Here is a 16,642-nt window from a genome sequence, read left to right as displayed (position 1 = left end):
AGGCAGTCTGTATGGGACTGAGTCAGGATAGTGTCAGGCGTTCGCAGTGTGTATTCTGTTTTGGAGAATGGGGCACTGGATGAGGTGAGTTGTTCTCTAATGGAACTCTTTTTCCTCTATCCACAGATTCCTTTAGAGAAGAATGGCTCCTGGAAATGGGTCTTTCGTGACTCAGTTCATTTTGATGGGATTAACAGACCAACCAGATCTCCAACTCCCCTTGTTCTTCCTGTTCCTAGGAATGTACATAGTCACTGTGATTGGGAACCTGGGCTTGATTATCTTAATTTTGCTAAATTCACATCTATACACCCCCATGTACTTTTTCCTTTTTAACTTGTCCTTCATAGATCTCTGTTACTCTTCTGTGTTTACACCCAAAATGCTGATTAACTTCATATCAAAGAAGAATATGATTTCTTACATGGGGTGCATGACTCAGCTGTACTTTTTCTGTTTTTTTGTTATTTCTGAAATCTATTTGCTGACATCAATGGCCTATGACCGCTATGTAGCCATCTGTAACCCACTTTTGTATAATGTTGTTATGTCCCCTAAAGTGTGTTCCACCCTTATGCTTGGTTCCTACTTAATGGCATTTTCTGGTGCCATGGCTCACACTGGATGCATGCTGAGACTGACCTTCTGTGATGCAAACACCATCAACCATTATTTCTGTGATATTCATCCTCTGCTTCAGCTCTCCTGTACAAGTACCTATGTCAATGAGTTGGTTGTTTTCACTGCGGTGGGCATCAACATCACTGTACCCAGTCTCACCATCTTTATCTCTTATGGTCTCATTTTCTCCAGCATCTTCCACATCAGTTCCACAGAGGGCAGGTCCAAAGCCATCAGCACCTGCAGTTCCCACATCATTGCTGTTTCTCTCTTCTTTGGATCATGTGCATTTATGTATCTTAAACCATCATCTGCTGGGTCTCTGGATGAGCAAAAAGTCTCTTCTCTCTTTTATACCAATGTGGTTGCTATGATGAACCGCTTAATCTACAGTTTGAGAAACAAAGATGTGAAAACTGCTCTGAGAAAAACTGTAAGCAGAATACAGTTTTGATTAGAAACTATTCTCTTTTTAATTTTAATGATCTTATTAGCGCTCTTATTATTCTATTTTGTATCATATGAAAGACATTTTTGACATTTCAATTTATTTAAACTTATCACAGAGTAGACTTCTCTCCTTATTTACCATTTGCATAATTTCCTTTCCTCACATGTTCCCATTTATTAATACTATTAAGAACATTTACCATCTTATTTATCATTCATTATAATCATTTTGTTTATTTATTAAATTATTTATTATATTTTCTGCATTAGTCTGAACTTAACTTTCCCTGTGGAAATAGAAGACTGGTCAACAAATCATCAAATTAAGGAACATTAGGGTGACATAACTTATGCTTTTGAACTGTGGTGTTGGAGAAGACTCTTGAGAGTCCCTTGGACTGCAAAGAGATTCAACCAGTCCATCCTAAAGGAAATCAGTCCTGAATATTCATTGGAAGGACTGATGCTGAAGCTGAAACTCCAATACTTTGGCCACCTGATGCAAAGAACTGACTCACTGGAAAAGACTCTGATGCTGGGAAAGATTGAAGGCAGGAAGAGAAGGGGACGACAGAGGGTGAGATGGTTGGATGGCATCACCGACTCAATGGACGTGAATTTGAGTAAACTGCAGGAGTTCGCGATGGACAGGGATGCCTGGTGTGCTGCAGTCCATGGGGTCGCAAAGAGTCGGACACGACTGAGTGACTGAAACTGAGGGTGACATAATGTCCCTGGGGATGTCTTATCTGCCAGTTGCCATTAGAAGTATGAATCTGAGAATGTTTCCTCTTTCCATCTCTCCAGGCTTTATGAGCAAGATTATATCACTTTTAATTTCTGAAGTGGAAGACTTCATAGTGACTGTTAAGTATAACCCACTTTGTATCTGTAAGCACTGTGAATGCCTCCTTTGACAAAGGATTTTGTTATCTGCATGTAATGGATTGTCAAAATGTATTCATTATATGGTCATTATATAGAGTGGTTAATGATTTATTTACAATCATATGTGTTTTTAATGAAATAGTCTAGAATAAGTTTAGGTTTCTGATTTCAAGACTACTTGTCTCAATATACTGGGCTTCTATTGTATCTCTTTAATTTTGTTTATGTAAACTTGGCACAGGAAAAACTATCCTAGTTTTTAATCTGAGTATGCTTTGTTTCAGGGTGTTACATGAATTTCTCTCAGAGTGCATATTGCTCTTTTTTAATTTTATTTAAATTTTTGAGGAAAACAGTTCATCGGGGGTTTTGTTATAGTTGTTTATGGGAAAGATAATGCCTTTTGGGCTAGTATACTGGGGAGAAGATTGGTGACTAAGAATGTTTCTTCATTCACAAAATTTAAAAATTAGTTTTTGGAATGCTTGCAATGTTTGTAATTCAAAGAACAGGACATGGGAGAGAAAGAAGCCCAGAAACCTCGCATGAGGCTGGACCTCAACAGATCCATGGCCAATACATAAGAAGACCCTGTGGAGAGTAGTCGTGAGGCTTAGGATCTGCATTTTAATCTGGATGTTTATTCTGTTCCATCTGGTGAAGTGAATATATCCAGTCCATAAAGTTTTTCTAAACTTATAATGCATAGTGACCATATAGCAGTAGTATTTGCAGGAATAAAGGTGAACAAGCTGTGCCGTAATTGTGGAAAACCAGAAAGAAATAGCATACTTTTTCATAAGATTAGATGGTAAGTAGTAATTAAAGCTCAAATTAGAAGGATGGAATCTAGAAAAATATGATAGAAAACAGAAACCTCTATTTATAAGTCTCCTGTTTCTAGACAGCCACAGAAATATTATAGAGATCATGGGATTTGTCTGGTTAGGATAAAAGCTTAAAATGTTTGATATTTAAAGAAAAAGTTAAACCCATGAACCTGCATCCATTTGGTGTAACCTGGGCACAACTAAATCACTCCTGCTTCTGTTGGCTTCCATATGGTACTTTCTTATGGATTTCAAGGCATGAAATTGTAAATCAGTCTGCAGTTAGGATGATGAGAACTATGATAATTTGCAAGAAACATTTGGTGGATGAATCAAATGTTGTGACACTGTGTTTTCTGGAATAGAATGTTGGATTATTTTTCTTTTGAGAAAATAGGGGGAAATGGTTATTAAAATGCTTGTCTTACTTGTGGCAGTTTCAGCATTTTAAAAGATAACTTTAATAATATTTTAAAATTTTTCTTATTTTCTAACCTCCTCTGAAGAGTTAGATATTATGAATTTAGCAACACTGATATGCTTGCTTTTGTTGTATTTTTAGATGTTAAGCATTGACTTACAGTTTTTAACTCCTTGCTATATCCTTGATTTATCATTTTCAGTGTTACTCATACCACATCCCTTGATCTCAATATCAACATATATTATTTTCATGTGCCAAGGCCTATATTTATAAAATAGTTGACCTAGTTGGCAATTTTTTTTCATTTATATTTTACCCCTTTTTTATAAACTTGTCTTACTTATTTAAAAAGAAGTGTATCTAAAGAATTAAATAATAATTACACTATTTGGGAACCCTGTAGGCAAACAGAGGTACAGCCACTCTTTTGTATTTTAGCATTAATTGATGTGCCAAAATATGTTAAAGTTGGTCACAAGATTTCCATTTGAGAAGCCTCAAAATAGAATTTGTTTCATTTTTTAAAAAAATAAACTTTCTGTCAAATTAGATTTAATTCTATCAGAATATTGTGTATAAAATAATATAGAAGTTTAAATAATACTTCTAAACTTTACATTTGGCAATAGTTTAAAGAATCAAGTTAATTATTACTTCTTGTTAGCAACTGAAGCTCTGTGTGTCTGTTTGGACCTAGCTAAAAGGAGGGGAATCAAGTTAGGATGCTTATGTGTATAATATGGAGCATATTATTGTAAAACTTGAACACTGCAACATTTGAAAAATTTCAGATAAAGAAATAAAGAGACCTGGATTAGGACTCTTATGGAAATATGTCCACTTAGGAAATGGGCATAGAGAGGGACTGAAGCAGTGTCCTAGCTTTCCCTTCAGAGGTGAAGATAATGAAGAGATGGGAATTCACTTTGGATCTACCTGAGGGATGTACAGTTCCCAGAGTAAAGCAAAAATGAGTAAAAGAGTAGGTCCATAAGAACTAAAGATAGATCACACACTGGGATCTATAATTTCCTTATTACATTTATATATATATATTCTACACTCCTGGAAAGAGACTTAGAAAGCTTCTACCCAGTTTTTAACCAAAAGCATTACATCATTATACTCACATTAAATCTTCTATGTCTAATTACTAGCAAGTGGGTAATTAAAGGCTTTGTTTTTTCTACTGCTTGAAAGGACTTAATATAATCAGAAATTACACTAGATCATAAACATTTCCTAGGCATTTGTCTAGGTTGTCTCCTTTTAGAATCAAAGAAATGAAGCCCCAAGAACCTGAAGTTACGTTTTCAATACCAGCAGAGTGACAATGCTAAGGGAACCAGCTCTGTGGTTTTCTGAACTAAGAAGAGTGTTTCTGAATTCAACTTACATACCCAACTCAATTTACAGTACTTATTCCTTGTTTTGAGACGAAAGTTGGGGAGCCTAATATATGGCTAGTCTTTCTTATTTTGTGTGGTTCTGAGACTCAAGTGAACTGAGAGAATCTGTTGGAAAGAGATCAGAGAATGTTCCAAGACATGAGTGGGCTCAAAACATGTCAGGAAGTTTCCTGTAAGAGGATAAAGCTCTCACTCTTTTACATTTATGACAAGGGGAGCTACTTAATTCTCATAGACTATCTTCTTGGATTAGAAACAGAATTCTTGGTTCTGACCACATGAAGTCTAATGTGCATTAGAAGCCAGCACCAGGTTGCTAGGGTCACTGCTTGCAGTTCGACTGGTGAGGGAAGAGCTCAAGTGAACGAGGAAATGTTGAGATGAGAGTAGAATGATAGTGCACTAATCCACCCCTCCTCTACCTTGGTTTTTCCAGCAGGTATGGTTGTGTATGGTATCACTGGTCTTCCCTCTGTAGGCCGTCTGTGATATCCTTTGCTATATTTAGATTATAAAAGCTCTAATTAAGGGCAAGTCCACATCACTCCATAAGGTGACAAAGGTGAAGGCAGATTCTATGGGACTAGGTTGGGATAGTGTCAGGGATCCACAGTGTGTGCACTCTTTAGTGCTGAACTTTCCTGGTGGCTCGGTGTTAAGAATCTGTCTGTTAATGCAGGAGATGCAGGTTCAATCCCTGGGTTGGGAAGATCCCCTGGAAAAGGAAATGGCAATCCACTCTAGTATTCTTGCCTGGGAAATCCCGTGGACAGAGGAGCCTTGTGGGCTACAGTTCATGGAGTCACAAAAGAGTTGGACATGACTTAGCAACTCAACAACAACAAAAATATTCTTTTGTAGGATGAGATCTTTTGTGGGAAGAGCTGAGTTGTTCTCCAATGGAACACTTTCCTCCTGTATCCACAGATTCCCTTTGAGAAGAATGGCTACTGGAAGTGTCTCTTTTGTGACCAAATTCATTCTGTTGTGATTAGCAGACTGACTTGATCTCCAACTCCCTCTGTTCTTTCTGTTTCTAGGAATGTGTATGGTCACTGTGCTGGGAAATTTGGGATTGATAATCCTAATTGCACTGAATTCACATCTGTATACCCCTATGTACTTTTTCTTCAACTTATCCTTCAAGGACCTCTGTTATTCTTCTGTGTTTATACCCAAAATTCTGATCTATTTCTCATTGAAGAAGAATATTATTTCTCACATGAGGTTCATGACTCAGCTGCATTTTTTTTTTTTTGTCATTTCTGAATTCTGTGTGCTGACATCAGTGGCCTATGATTGCTATGTGGCCATCTTTGTATATTGTTGTCATGTCCCCTAAAGTGTGTTCCAGCCTTATGCTTGGTTCCTACTTGATGGCATTATCTGGTGTCATGGCTCACACTGGATGCATGCTGAGACTGACCTTCTGTGATGCAAACACCATCGACCATTATTTCTGTGACATTGACCCTCTGCTTCAACTCTCCTGCACAAGTACCTATGTCAATGAGCTGGTACTTTTCATTGTGGTGGCATCAATAACATTGTGCCCAGCCTCACCATCTTTGTCTCTTATGGTTTCATTTTCTCCAGCATCTTCTACATTAGCTCCACGGAGGGCAGGTCCAAATCCTTCAGTACCTGCTGTTCCTTCATCATTGCTGTTTTCTCTGTCCTTTGGATCATGTGCATTTATGTATCTCAGGCCATCTTCTGCTGGATCTCTGGATGAGCAAAAAGTCTCTTCTCTCTTTTATACCAATGTGGTTGCCTTGATGAACCCCTTAATCTATAGCTTGAGAAATAAAAATGTGAAAGCTGCTCTGAGGAAAAACTCTGAGTAGGAGAGATTTTGAATATACTAGGGTATCTGTCTGTGCGGTTGGTCACAGGGGAGAAAGATTCTGTGTTTAATCATTATAATTTTGTTGACAATTTTTTTGTTTCTTTTTAACCAGGTAGAAGGAAATCTGAGTCATCTCTCAATTTATTTCCACTCTGTGTAGAGCCACACTTCCCTCTTACCTAACCAGTTGCAGACTTTGTCACCAGCTCCAATTTATTAATATTATTTAGAAAATTTATTACCTCTTGTTTTTTTCTCAGTTTGAACATGTTTCCCCTCTGGAAATAGAAAAGTACTCTATAGTTGATGAAATCAAGGGACATTAGGGTAAAATAGCATCATTGGGGATGTCTTTGGTATCTCTAATTTTCTTGAAGAGATCTCTAGTCTTTCCCATTCTGTTGTTTTCCTCTATTTCTTTGGATTGATCGCTGAGGATGGCTTTCTTTTCTCTCCTTGCTATTCTTTGGAACTCTGCATTCAGATGCTTATATTATTCCTTTTCTCCTTTGCTTTTCACTTCTATTCTTTTCACAGCTATTTGTAAGGCCTCCTCAGACAGCCATTTTGCTTTTTTGCATTTCTTTTCCATGGGGATGGTCTCGATCCCTGTCTCCTGTACAATGTCACGAACCTCATTCCATAGTTCATCAGGCACTTTATCTATCAGATCTAGGCCCTTAAATCTATTTCTCACTTCCACTGTATAATCATAAGGGATTTGATTTAGGTCATACCTGAATGGTCTAGTGGTTTTCTCCACTTTCTTCAATTTAAGTCTGAATTTGGCAATAAGGAGTTCATGACCTGAGCCACAGTCAGCTCCCGGTCTTGTTTTTGCTGACTGTATAGAGCTTCTCCATCTTTGGCTGCAAAGAATATAAAAATCTGAACACAGTTTCAAATTTGTTCACAGAAACAAAAGCAGTGAACAAGGGCTTTTGTAATTTACTGCTTTCATTCTTGCCTGGTTTTAGTAACATTTGCAAAACTTTTACCAACTTCTGTTAGTCTGTATAAATTATTAGATGAAAAAATATAAAATGGCTGTTAGTGTAGATGTGTGTTGAAAATAAGTACTATGGTGAATGCTGCCTTTCACAGTCTTCTATCAACTTCTCTAGCATCAGTCTGTTTTTCATCATTTTAAGCAGTCTTTGTTAACCCTATTATACTACCTGACACAGTTAATCTTGAAAAATAATTATTTCTCTGCTACCCCTAATAGATTATGAAATCCTATAAAACTCAGACTGTTTTTTTTTTTTTTTTATCTTTGTATTCCTGGTGTTGATGCAGTTTTTGTTTGGAAATCATTCAGTGTTTTATACTCTTAATATTGTAATATAAAATACATTATGATATTTTTTGCTTCTAAAACATAGAACTTTGTGTTTCAACCATTCAGTATGAAGAATATATTGCTTAATATAAAGTTTTAAGAGATAATTAAGATGCTTAACAATTCTGCACTATCTTTGCATCTAAACTTAGTGATATTTTTATTTAAAATTTTCAGAAAGTCAATATAAATGATGCATGTATATTTTATTTTTGTAGTTTTAGAGCATGAATTTATTAAAAATCATTATAAAAGTGGTTGCACCAGCCCCAAGCATCCTGTATCCAGCATCGAACCTGGACTGGTGATTCGTTTCACATATGATATTATACATGTTTCAATGCCATTCTCCCAAATTATCCCACCCTCTCCCTCTCCCTCTCCCTCTCCCACAGAGTCCAAAAGACCGTTCTATGCATCTGTGTCTCTTTAGCTCTCTCGCATACAGGATGACCCAGAGGGATGGTACGGGGAGGGAGAGGGGGAGGGGGTTTCAGGATGGGGAACACGTGTACACCCGTGGTGGATTCATGTTGATGTATGGCAAAACCAATACAATATTGTAAAGTAATTAGCCCCCAATTAAAATAAATAAATTTAAATTAAAAAAAGGGGTTGCAGTTTCATATCTTAAGGCATAAATAAGATATATGAAAGTATTTGTTAACTTCTGACAAGAAACAATTCCACTTTGATTTGACAATGAATTAGGTGAATATTTGTCTTAGAGGTTGTTTGAAATAAGAGGACGATTTTCAAATATTAACACATGGCAAGCATATTGCTTTTCTCATTCCCAAGAGAAATTGTTCAGGGAAATAGAAATCAAGGAATTTTATTGAGGGTAAATGAAAAGCAGAAAGAAATTAAAAGAGTTTTAGAACAGTTAGAGACGTTTTGTTAACACTGGTAGCAATTTCTAAGAATATATCTCAAGGGCAAATATAGCTGGTTGCTTTAGAAATATGCTACTGATGTATTTCAAAGAAGATGATTTTGAAACCTATCTCAGAAATCCCAATGCTTCTAAATTTATCATCCAGGATATTTACATTTTATTTATTTTTACCAAATCTGTCTTATATCTGTTCAAAAGTGATCAACTAATATACCATGTACAGATTTGTAGGTTACATTAAATTATCAGAATAAGATAATATGGAAAAATTAAAAATAGCCACTGTGTATGTCTATTTCCAGAGAAGGCAATGACACACCACTTCAATACTCTTGCCTGGAAAATCCCATGGATGGAGGAGCCAGGTGAGCTACAGTCCATGGGATTGCTAAGAGTCAGACACGACTGAATGACTTCACTTTCACTTTTCACTTTCATGCATTGGAGAAGGAAATGGCAACCCACTCCACTTTGTGTAGCCCACTTTGTGTAAAAAGACATCTTATCAAAAGATGTTCTTGCCTGGAGAATCCCAGGGACGGGGGAGCCTGGTGGGCTGCCATCTATGGGGTCGCACAGAGTTGGACACAACTGAAGCGACTTAGCATAGCATAGCATATGTCTATTTCAAAGTAAATACCATAGCAACACTGCCTTTCATAATTTGGCCTCTATCAAAGCTATAGCATTTTCTCATGGTATATTGCCTCCTTCTAGTCCCTCTCCCCAAAAACCCACTTTTCCCTGTAATATTCCAAATATCTCTTAACTGTGTATATTTGCTTAATGTCTTTCTCTTCTTTGAATTCAATTGCTCCTTCATCTTAGATAATAATACTGGGGTGCCTGAAAAATATGCAAAACTTCTCTGGGTGGAAATTTCTCATTTGTCAGTCTGCAGGGGATTTTCTCAGGGGAAATTAAATACTTAAACAGAAAAGGGAATGATTCAGTGTGAGTGGGAAGTAGCACAAATGACAAACAGATACATTAGAACTTCAACAATTTTTACTGGTAGAATATTAATCTATAAAATATATTGTGGGACTACTTGGACTCCAAGAAAAGAGAATAAGGGGATACTTATTCTCTGCTCTCAGTTTCCTTCCATATGGAGTAGGAGCATTAGTGAAATCACCTCGCCTTTTGCTAGCCATTACCTGATTGGGAAGAACATTTACATTCTCCTTTTTCCTTCACTCAGTCATACCCAACTCTTTGCAACCCCATGGATTGCAGCACGCCAGTCTTCCCTGTCCTTCACCATATCCTGGAACTTGCTTCACTTCATGTCCATTGAGTCAGTGATACTACCCAACCATCTTGTCCTCTGTCATCCCCTCTTCCTCCTGCCTTTGATTTTTCTCAGCATCAGGATCTTTTCTAATGAGTTGGCTCTTCGCAACAGGTGGCCTAAGTATTGGAGTTTCAGCTTTAGCATCAGTCCTTCTAATGAATATTCAGGATTGATTTCCTTTAGGATTGACTGGCTTGATCTTGCAGCCCAAGGGACTCTCAAGAGTCTTATCCAGCACCACAGTTCAAAAGCATCAGTTCTTTGGCATTCATGTGCTCTGTTGTGATCCTCGATCCCAAAGATCAGGCCCTCCCACTGCAGGGAGAAGCATGGTGACCAGAATAGCAACTATATAATCATGTATTAGGAAGTGTTACAAACTTAAAATGTCAACTACTAAAAAAATACTGTGAATATGAATAATTTTACATAAATTTGAAAGCTCAGATACTACCAGTAACTTTGTGTAAAAAGACATCTTATCAAAAACTCATTTTGAAAAATAGTCTGTGCATATGTCCCCTCTTATGGTTAGTTCATGTTAATGAATGGCAGAAATGAAACCAATATTGTAAAGTAATAATCTTTCAATTAAAAATAGCTTAAAAATAGTCTGAATAAACCTTTAAACAATAAAAAAAAATCAAATCAGTATTTTAAAATCTTAAAATTTTGTCTTCACAAAAATTCTGTGGTGGTTTTACATATAGATTCTAACACAACTTCAAGCATAGATATCTCTAATTTATGTGAACATTTTTGAGGAGAAGAACTAGAGGGATAGCTCCCTCAAATTGTTAACAATAACACTAAGAGCTCACCAAAAGATCATAGTATGAGAAAGAACTATTAATAAGGCAACCTAACCTGTTTGGAGGGCTTCCCTGGTGGCTCAGCTGGTAAAGAATCCACCTGCAGTGTGGGAGACCTGGGTTCGATCCCTTGGCTGGGAAGATGCCCTGGAGAAGAGAATGGTTACCCACTCCAGTATTCCAGCCTGGAGAATTCCATGGACTGTATAGAGGCCATGTGTCACAAGAGTCAAACATGACTGACTTTCACCCTGTTTGGAAGCATCAGAAATTTACTTTTGCTGTTATGCTACAGAAATACGTAAATTATCTAGCATTATTTCACAGTTTAGGAAGCTGAGATTTGACCTGGTGACCCAAAGTAATTAAAATATTGAAATCATACGCTACACAAAAGAATTAAATTTATTCCAGAAACAATTATACTTGACACTCTATGTTCCCTTGTTAATTTTATGACAGAAAACAGATGGACTATTAAGTAGAAAAAATTCAAAAGCTTTCCTAGATAGCACATCTCTTTGGGGCTGTCTGAGAACAACTAGAGTGGATTCAGACAAAAAATTTTTGCTAAGAGCAATGTTTGGTGAAACAGTTTGTAAATTCTATTACAGAAGACAATGTATGTATTATTATTGTTTTTTTTTTTTAAGCTCCCAGGTAACTTTTTTTTTTTTAATAAAAATTTATTTATTAATTGGAGGTTAATTACTTTACAATATTGTATTGGTTTTGCCATACATCAACATGAATTATTATTATTATTATTATTTACTTTACAATATTGTATTGGTTTTTATTGTGTTTTACCAACAAAGACCAGTCCCTTGGGTGATGAAATCTTTTTGAGATGTAATTTCTATTTTTTTTTATTTTTGTTTTTTTTTTCATTGATTGCCTAATGCACGTAGGGCCAAATCTTGAGAGATTTGTAGACCTTTGGGAATTAGTTGTTGTGTATTTCTAAGCCCCATCTCAATATTTGCAAACAATATCAAGATGCAGTCTTTGAAGGTTAATAAATAAATATCTTTTTTTAAAATTTATTTTAAGTAGAGGCTAATTACTTTACAATATTGTAAGGTAAATAAATAAATATCTCAAGGTGAGTGTATATCAACTTCTCAGCAGAGAAAAAGTTTAAAGTGTTGTCTGGATTGGTTCTATTTAAACAGCTTAATTAATCATTTTTTCTTCATGATATTAGGTTAATAGTATGAAATAGTTATTCAGTACTTAATATGTACCATTCTTTTTTTTTTTTTACTAACCTCTATTAACTACAAAAATCTTAGGAGACAGATTTTACAGATGAAAACATTGAGTAACAAGTGATATAATTTTCCCAAATCACACAAATCTTAAGTGGTAAAACCAACACATGGTTCTAGGAAGACTGAAGCTAGAGTGTCATTAAAGCTCTAATCAATATGTAACTCTATTCTTTATTTTTTGATATTATACTCATTTAATTTTTCAATGACTGAAGAAAAAGATACATTTCAAGACAAGCCAATTATTTTGAAAACTTTGCCTGGAGAAAGGTAATCCTGAACTTTAAATGTACTTACTTGCTTTTAGTCAGTCTGTAAACTGGATGACAATTTTCTTGATTTAATTACCCAATATCTGCAATTCAGTTTCAATATTTCCTATCAGATGCTCCAGTGAACTAAACGATTTTCACAGAGCCCAATGTTTTAAATTCCTCTTGTCCTGGCTTAACTGAACACCAGATGATCTTTCTTATGTAGATGGAAATTGCTAGCAAAATGGTGCCCTATCCAAGGCAGAACTGGCAAATGCAGCTCTAAATTATCAGACTTAAGTTACTGGGCTGTTAACTGTCATTGTTCAAGTTTAAGAAATTGGTGAGAATATTTAGATATGAAAAGGTCAGAATGCTCAGCTGTATTGTTATTGCTGTTGTTCAGTCGCCAAGTTGTATCAGACTCTTTGTGACCCCATGGATTACAGCACGTCTGGGATTGGCAGCATTTAATGACCTCATCCTTCTGTTGCTCCCAGTGCTTTTCTGAGCAGTTTACTGCAATCTGTTCCTACGACAGCAGGAACAGAGTTGATATAGTGGCTAACAGCTCCTTCTTAAATCTAATCCAGACTTTCCCTTATTCATAGCCTCAAATGTGCACCAAACTCTCGAGCGTTCTCCCAAAGCCACTGTAGAAACACCTGGAATCTCCTGACTGCTTTGCTTTTTAAATTATAATTTAAAAAACTTTTTGCTTTCATTGTTAAAGAGAGTGCCCTTCTTGATGAGATCCTGGAACAAATAATGCTTTTCTTGGTGAATACACTCCTATACTTTCATTACTTGGGTAAGGGTGCCTGTTACTTTGGGGAACATTGGCATATACAGGTAAAGTAAATTCAGAACATGTTTTGTAAGTGTAAGAAATCACAAATGGTAACCCAGTGCTATAAAGTTTTCAAATCTCTGTACAAGTCTTTATCTTCATAGTTACTCTTCCTAGTTGAGGAAACAAAGATTCAGAGAGGGTAAGTGACTTGCTTTAGTCACACAGACTATACAAAATGCTCTTAGCCCCCTCTTCAGACTCTATGTGTCATACAATCATAGCATTTAAGATTTGAAATTAATAAAGATTTTGTTCTAAATCATACAGATATTTTATAACATTTGCTTTGGATATAGAAACAAACAGGAATATCTCCTTTCCACAATATTTGACTTCTATGAAGAATTAAGCTTCATTCTCTACCCAAAAGATTAAACTTTATGAATTCCACTTTCTTGACAAAAATACCCACTCCATCAGATCCTAAAGGGACAGGCATCTACTTTCCCAGTAGTATTTGAGATTCGGGTATTAAGACAATTTTATTCTTCTCTCTCAAATAAAGTTACATCGTAGAAAGAATAAGAACAGGATTTCTCCCATAACTATAACTCTGTATTCCAGATCCTGCAACAAATTAGTTTAGGAAAATGTTATTAGTGTTATGTTATTTTTCAGTGAGAGAAAATAGCAAATCAATATCTGCCCTAAATAATTCTGCGTTAAAAAAGTAGGCCTTTGCAAGAAGAGTTTTCTTAGATTTGTGTATCTCCATTAAAGAAACAAAATTTTAGAATTAAAAAAAATTAATTAGACATACAGACACATACACACAGACATACACATATGCAAATACTACAGTCCATGGGATTCTCCAGGCAAGAATACTGGAGTGGGTAGCCTTTCCCTTCTCCAGGGGATCTTCTCATCCCAGGGATGGAACCCACATCTCCTGCATTGCAGGTGGATAATTTACCAGCTGAGCCACCAGGGAAGCACACTTATACTGTATAGATATTTAAATTTTAATTTTGAATCTTTTATGGGTAACTTGATGAAGGATATAAGGAGCACTATTCTTACATCCTTGAGTAGTTAATGATGCTACTTCCATTTATGATCTCCAAGGATAGGAGCTGGCACTTTTCTGCCTTCACTATTGGTTGTATTATAAAAGTTTAAAAACAGTAGCATTCTAGACCACTAGCTATGGGGGAGAAAAATTCAAAGGGAAACAAAGTACTGTCTTTTTTTCTCTCCCACAGAGAAGCATATTACCTACATATATAGTAGCTATTCACTTTCATTTCATTTGGCATAATAACATTTCACTTCCAGTAAAAATCTCAAATATGTAAATATCTTATTATTCTTGCTTCATTTACTGAATTACTTTGATAGGAAGTTTACATATTGCATTTCATGCTCCCCTGGCATTTTGAGTTAAAGATATTAAAAATTAACTTTCTTTTGGTGATTCAGGGCAATTATTTTTATGCACATGAGCTATTTTGTGCATGTATCTGCATTTTGATACATTCAAATTTTCTCGAGTCCAATATACCTATGCAGTTTGAGGATTTTTTTCCTTTTGTTTTTTTAAGCACTCTTCTGGAGGCCTCCTTTTCTGTTGTTAAGCTGCTCTTCTTGCTATCCTGAGGCTTCTTTCTCATGTCTCCCCTCCTCTTTTAAAATTCTGCCTTCATTCTGATCTCCTCCATGTTTATTAGAAGTATTTCTTAAGGAAAAGAATAACAGGGCACTAAGAGAAACCTAAGTGGATTGACAAATGGAAGAATTTTACTAAATGATAGTGTGACATTTATATTGGTGTCTTCAAGGTATTTGGGGCTTCCCTGATTGCTCAGTTGGTAAAGAATCTGCCTGCAATGCAGAAGACCCTGTTTGATCCCTGGGTTGGGAAGATCCACTGGAGAAGGGAAAGACTACCCACTCCAGTATTCTGGCCTGGAGAATTCCATGGACAATAGAGTCCATGGGGTCACAAAGAGTTGGACTTGACTGAATGACTTTCACTTTTCAAGGTATTTTTACTTACCTTCAGTTTTGTGGTAAATTGTAAGTTACTAGATAAATATCTCCAAACCAGTGAAGAGTTAATGCATATATATTGCTTTTCTTATTCTACTGGACTCCATCAAAGCATAATATAATAATGGGCTTTATTTACTTGACAGATCAGCAACTTGAGTCTCAACATCAGCAGGAATATCTGGACAAGGAAAACAATCTTTCTTTGGTTCTGACCTCTGGACAACCCTTCTTACTGGTAATGATTTTAGTATTAGCTTGGGATTAAAAAAAGATTTTTAGTCAGTTTATGTGTGAGCCTATTAAAAAGTGTAGTACTCAATCCAAAGTGAATCTCAACCCAAAATGTCCCACCTCTCCCTTTCATGGAGTGTTGATTTGGTTTGAATAAGAAAAACCACCTCCTTCAGTCTTAATTCTATTCGGACAAATTCAGAGCATCTTCCTGGAGATGTTTGAATTTCATGGTTTTTGCTAATCTGGTTACTTTGAGTTTTATCCTGGCAACTCTGATTCTCTTTTCTTTTTTTATTTTATTTTATTTTTTAACTTTACAATATTGTATTGGTGTGATTCTCTTTTCTTAAGTTTTATCTAATTTTCTCAATTCAGTACCATGTTGTTTTATTTTTTTTTCTCATATGTTCTTTATTTTTCTTTTCCATTGTTGCTTATTACAAGACATTAAATATAATTCCTTGTGCTGTACAGTATGGCCTTGTCATTTATCTATTTTATATTTAATAGTGCGTGTCTGCTAATGCCAAGCTTCTAATTTATCCCTCCCCTACCTCCATTCCCCTTTGGTAACCACAAGTTTGTTTTCTATGTCTGTGAGTGTGTTTATGTCTCACAAATAAGTTCATTTGTGTCATACTTTGGATTCCACATGTAAGCGATTTCAAAAGATATTTATTCTCTTCTAAAGATATGTGCTCTTAAAGATAATGATCCTGTGTAATTAAGCCTTTTAATCAACACATATATTGAACACCCTTAGCATGTTGTGGAAGGTATAGAGAGAAAATAAATTAAAGCAAAGTTTCATAAATTTTTGCTTGTGATGAAACTGAATTTGTTTTTATTTTTCATGCAAAATAAAATCAAATTCTATATCACTCTATGTACAGAAAATTTTCTCCATTGATTTTTTTTTTCACTCAATGAAAAGTCATTAAGCTTGATTCCTTTAGGTAATAAAGAATGCATGCACTTAAAGCAGGACTGTCTTTCCCCTGATTCCTCTTTAGGGGAAACTAAGTCAGTGAAGGGAAATCCCCAGTTTCTGATATAACAGCTTTGAGAGAGAAAGTTCAGTGCAAGTTTGGCCTCTGATTACGGACAGTAGGGAAGAGCCAGGGATAAAACACTGATTTGTTGATGGCTCAGCAAATATACCTGAAAGCTTATCTTCCTTCTTTGCTGTTCCTTGAACAAGAAAGTTTTAAA

At 35.8% G+C, this 16,642-nt stretch overlaps 1 protein-coding gene across 1 annotated transcript; it reads left to right on the top strand.

The window, feature by feature from the left end:
* Positions 1 to 131: 131 nt before the first annotated feature.
* Positions 132 to 1,075, top strand: LOC102394867 (olfactory receptor 8B3-like). The gene has a single exon (XM_045165631.1). It carries the CDS (start codon positions 143 to 145, stop codon positions 1,073 to 1,075), a length of 933 nt encoding a protein of 310 aa, XP_045021566.1. The 5' UTR covers positions 132 to 142.
* Positions 1,076 to 16,642: the final 15,567 nt, after the last annotated feature.

The sequence above is a fragment of the Bubalus bubalis genome, chromosome 5, assembly GCF_019923935.1.
Source record: "Bubalus bubalis isolate 160015118507 breed Murrah chromosome 5, NDDB_SH_1, whole genome shotgun sequence".
NCBI classification, from domain to species: Eukaryota; Metazoa; Chordata; class Mammalia; order Artiodactyla; family Bovidae; genus Bubalus; species Bubalus bubalis.
The sequence above is the reverse complement of the archived record's forward strand: the minus strand, read 5'-3'. Positions and strand labels throughout refer to the sequence as shown.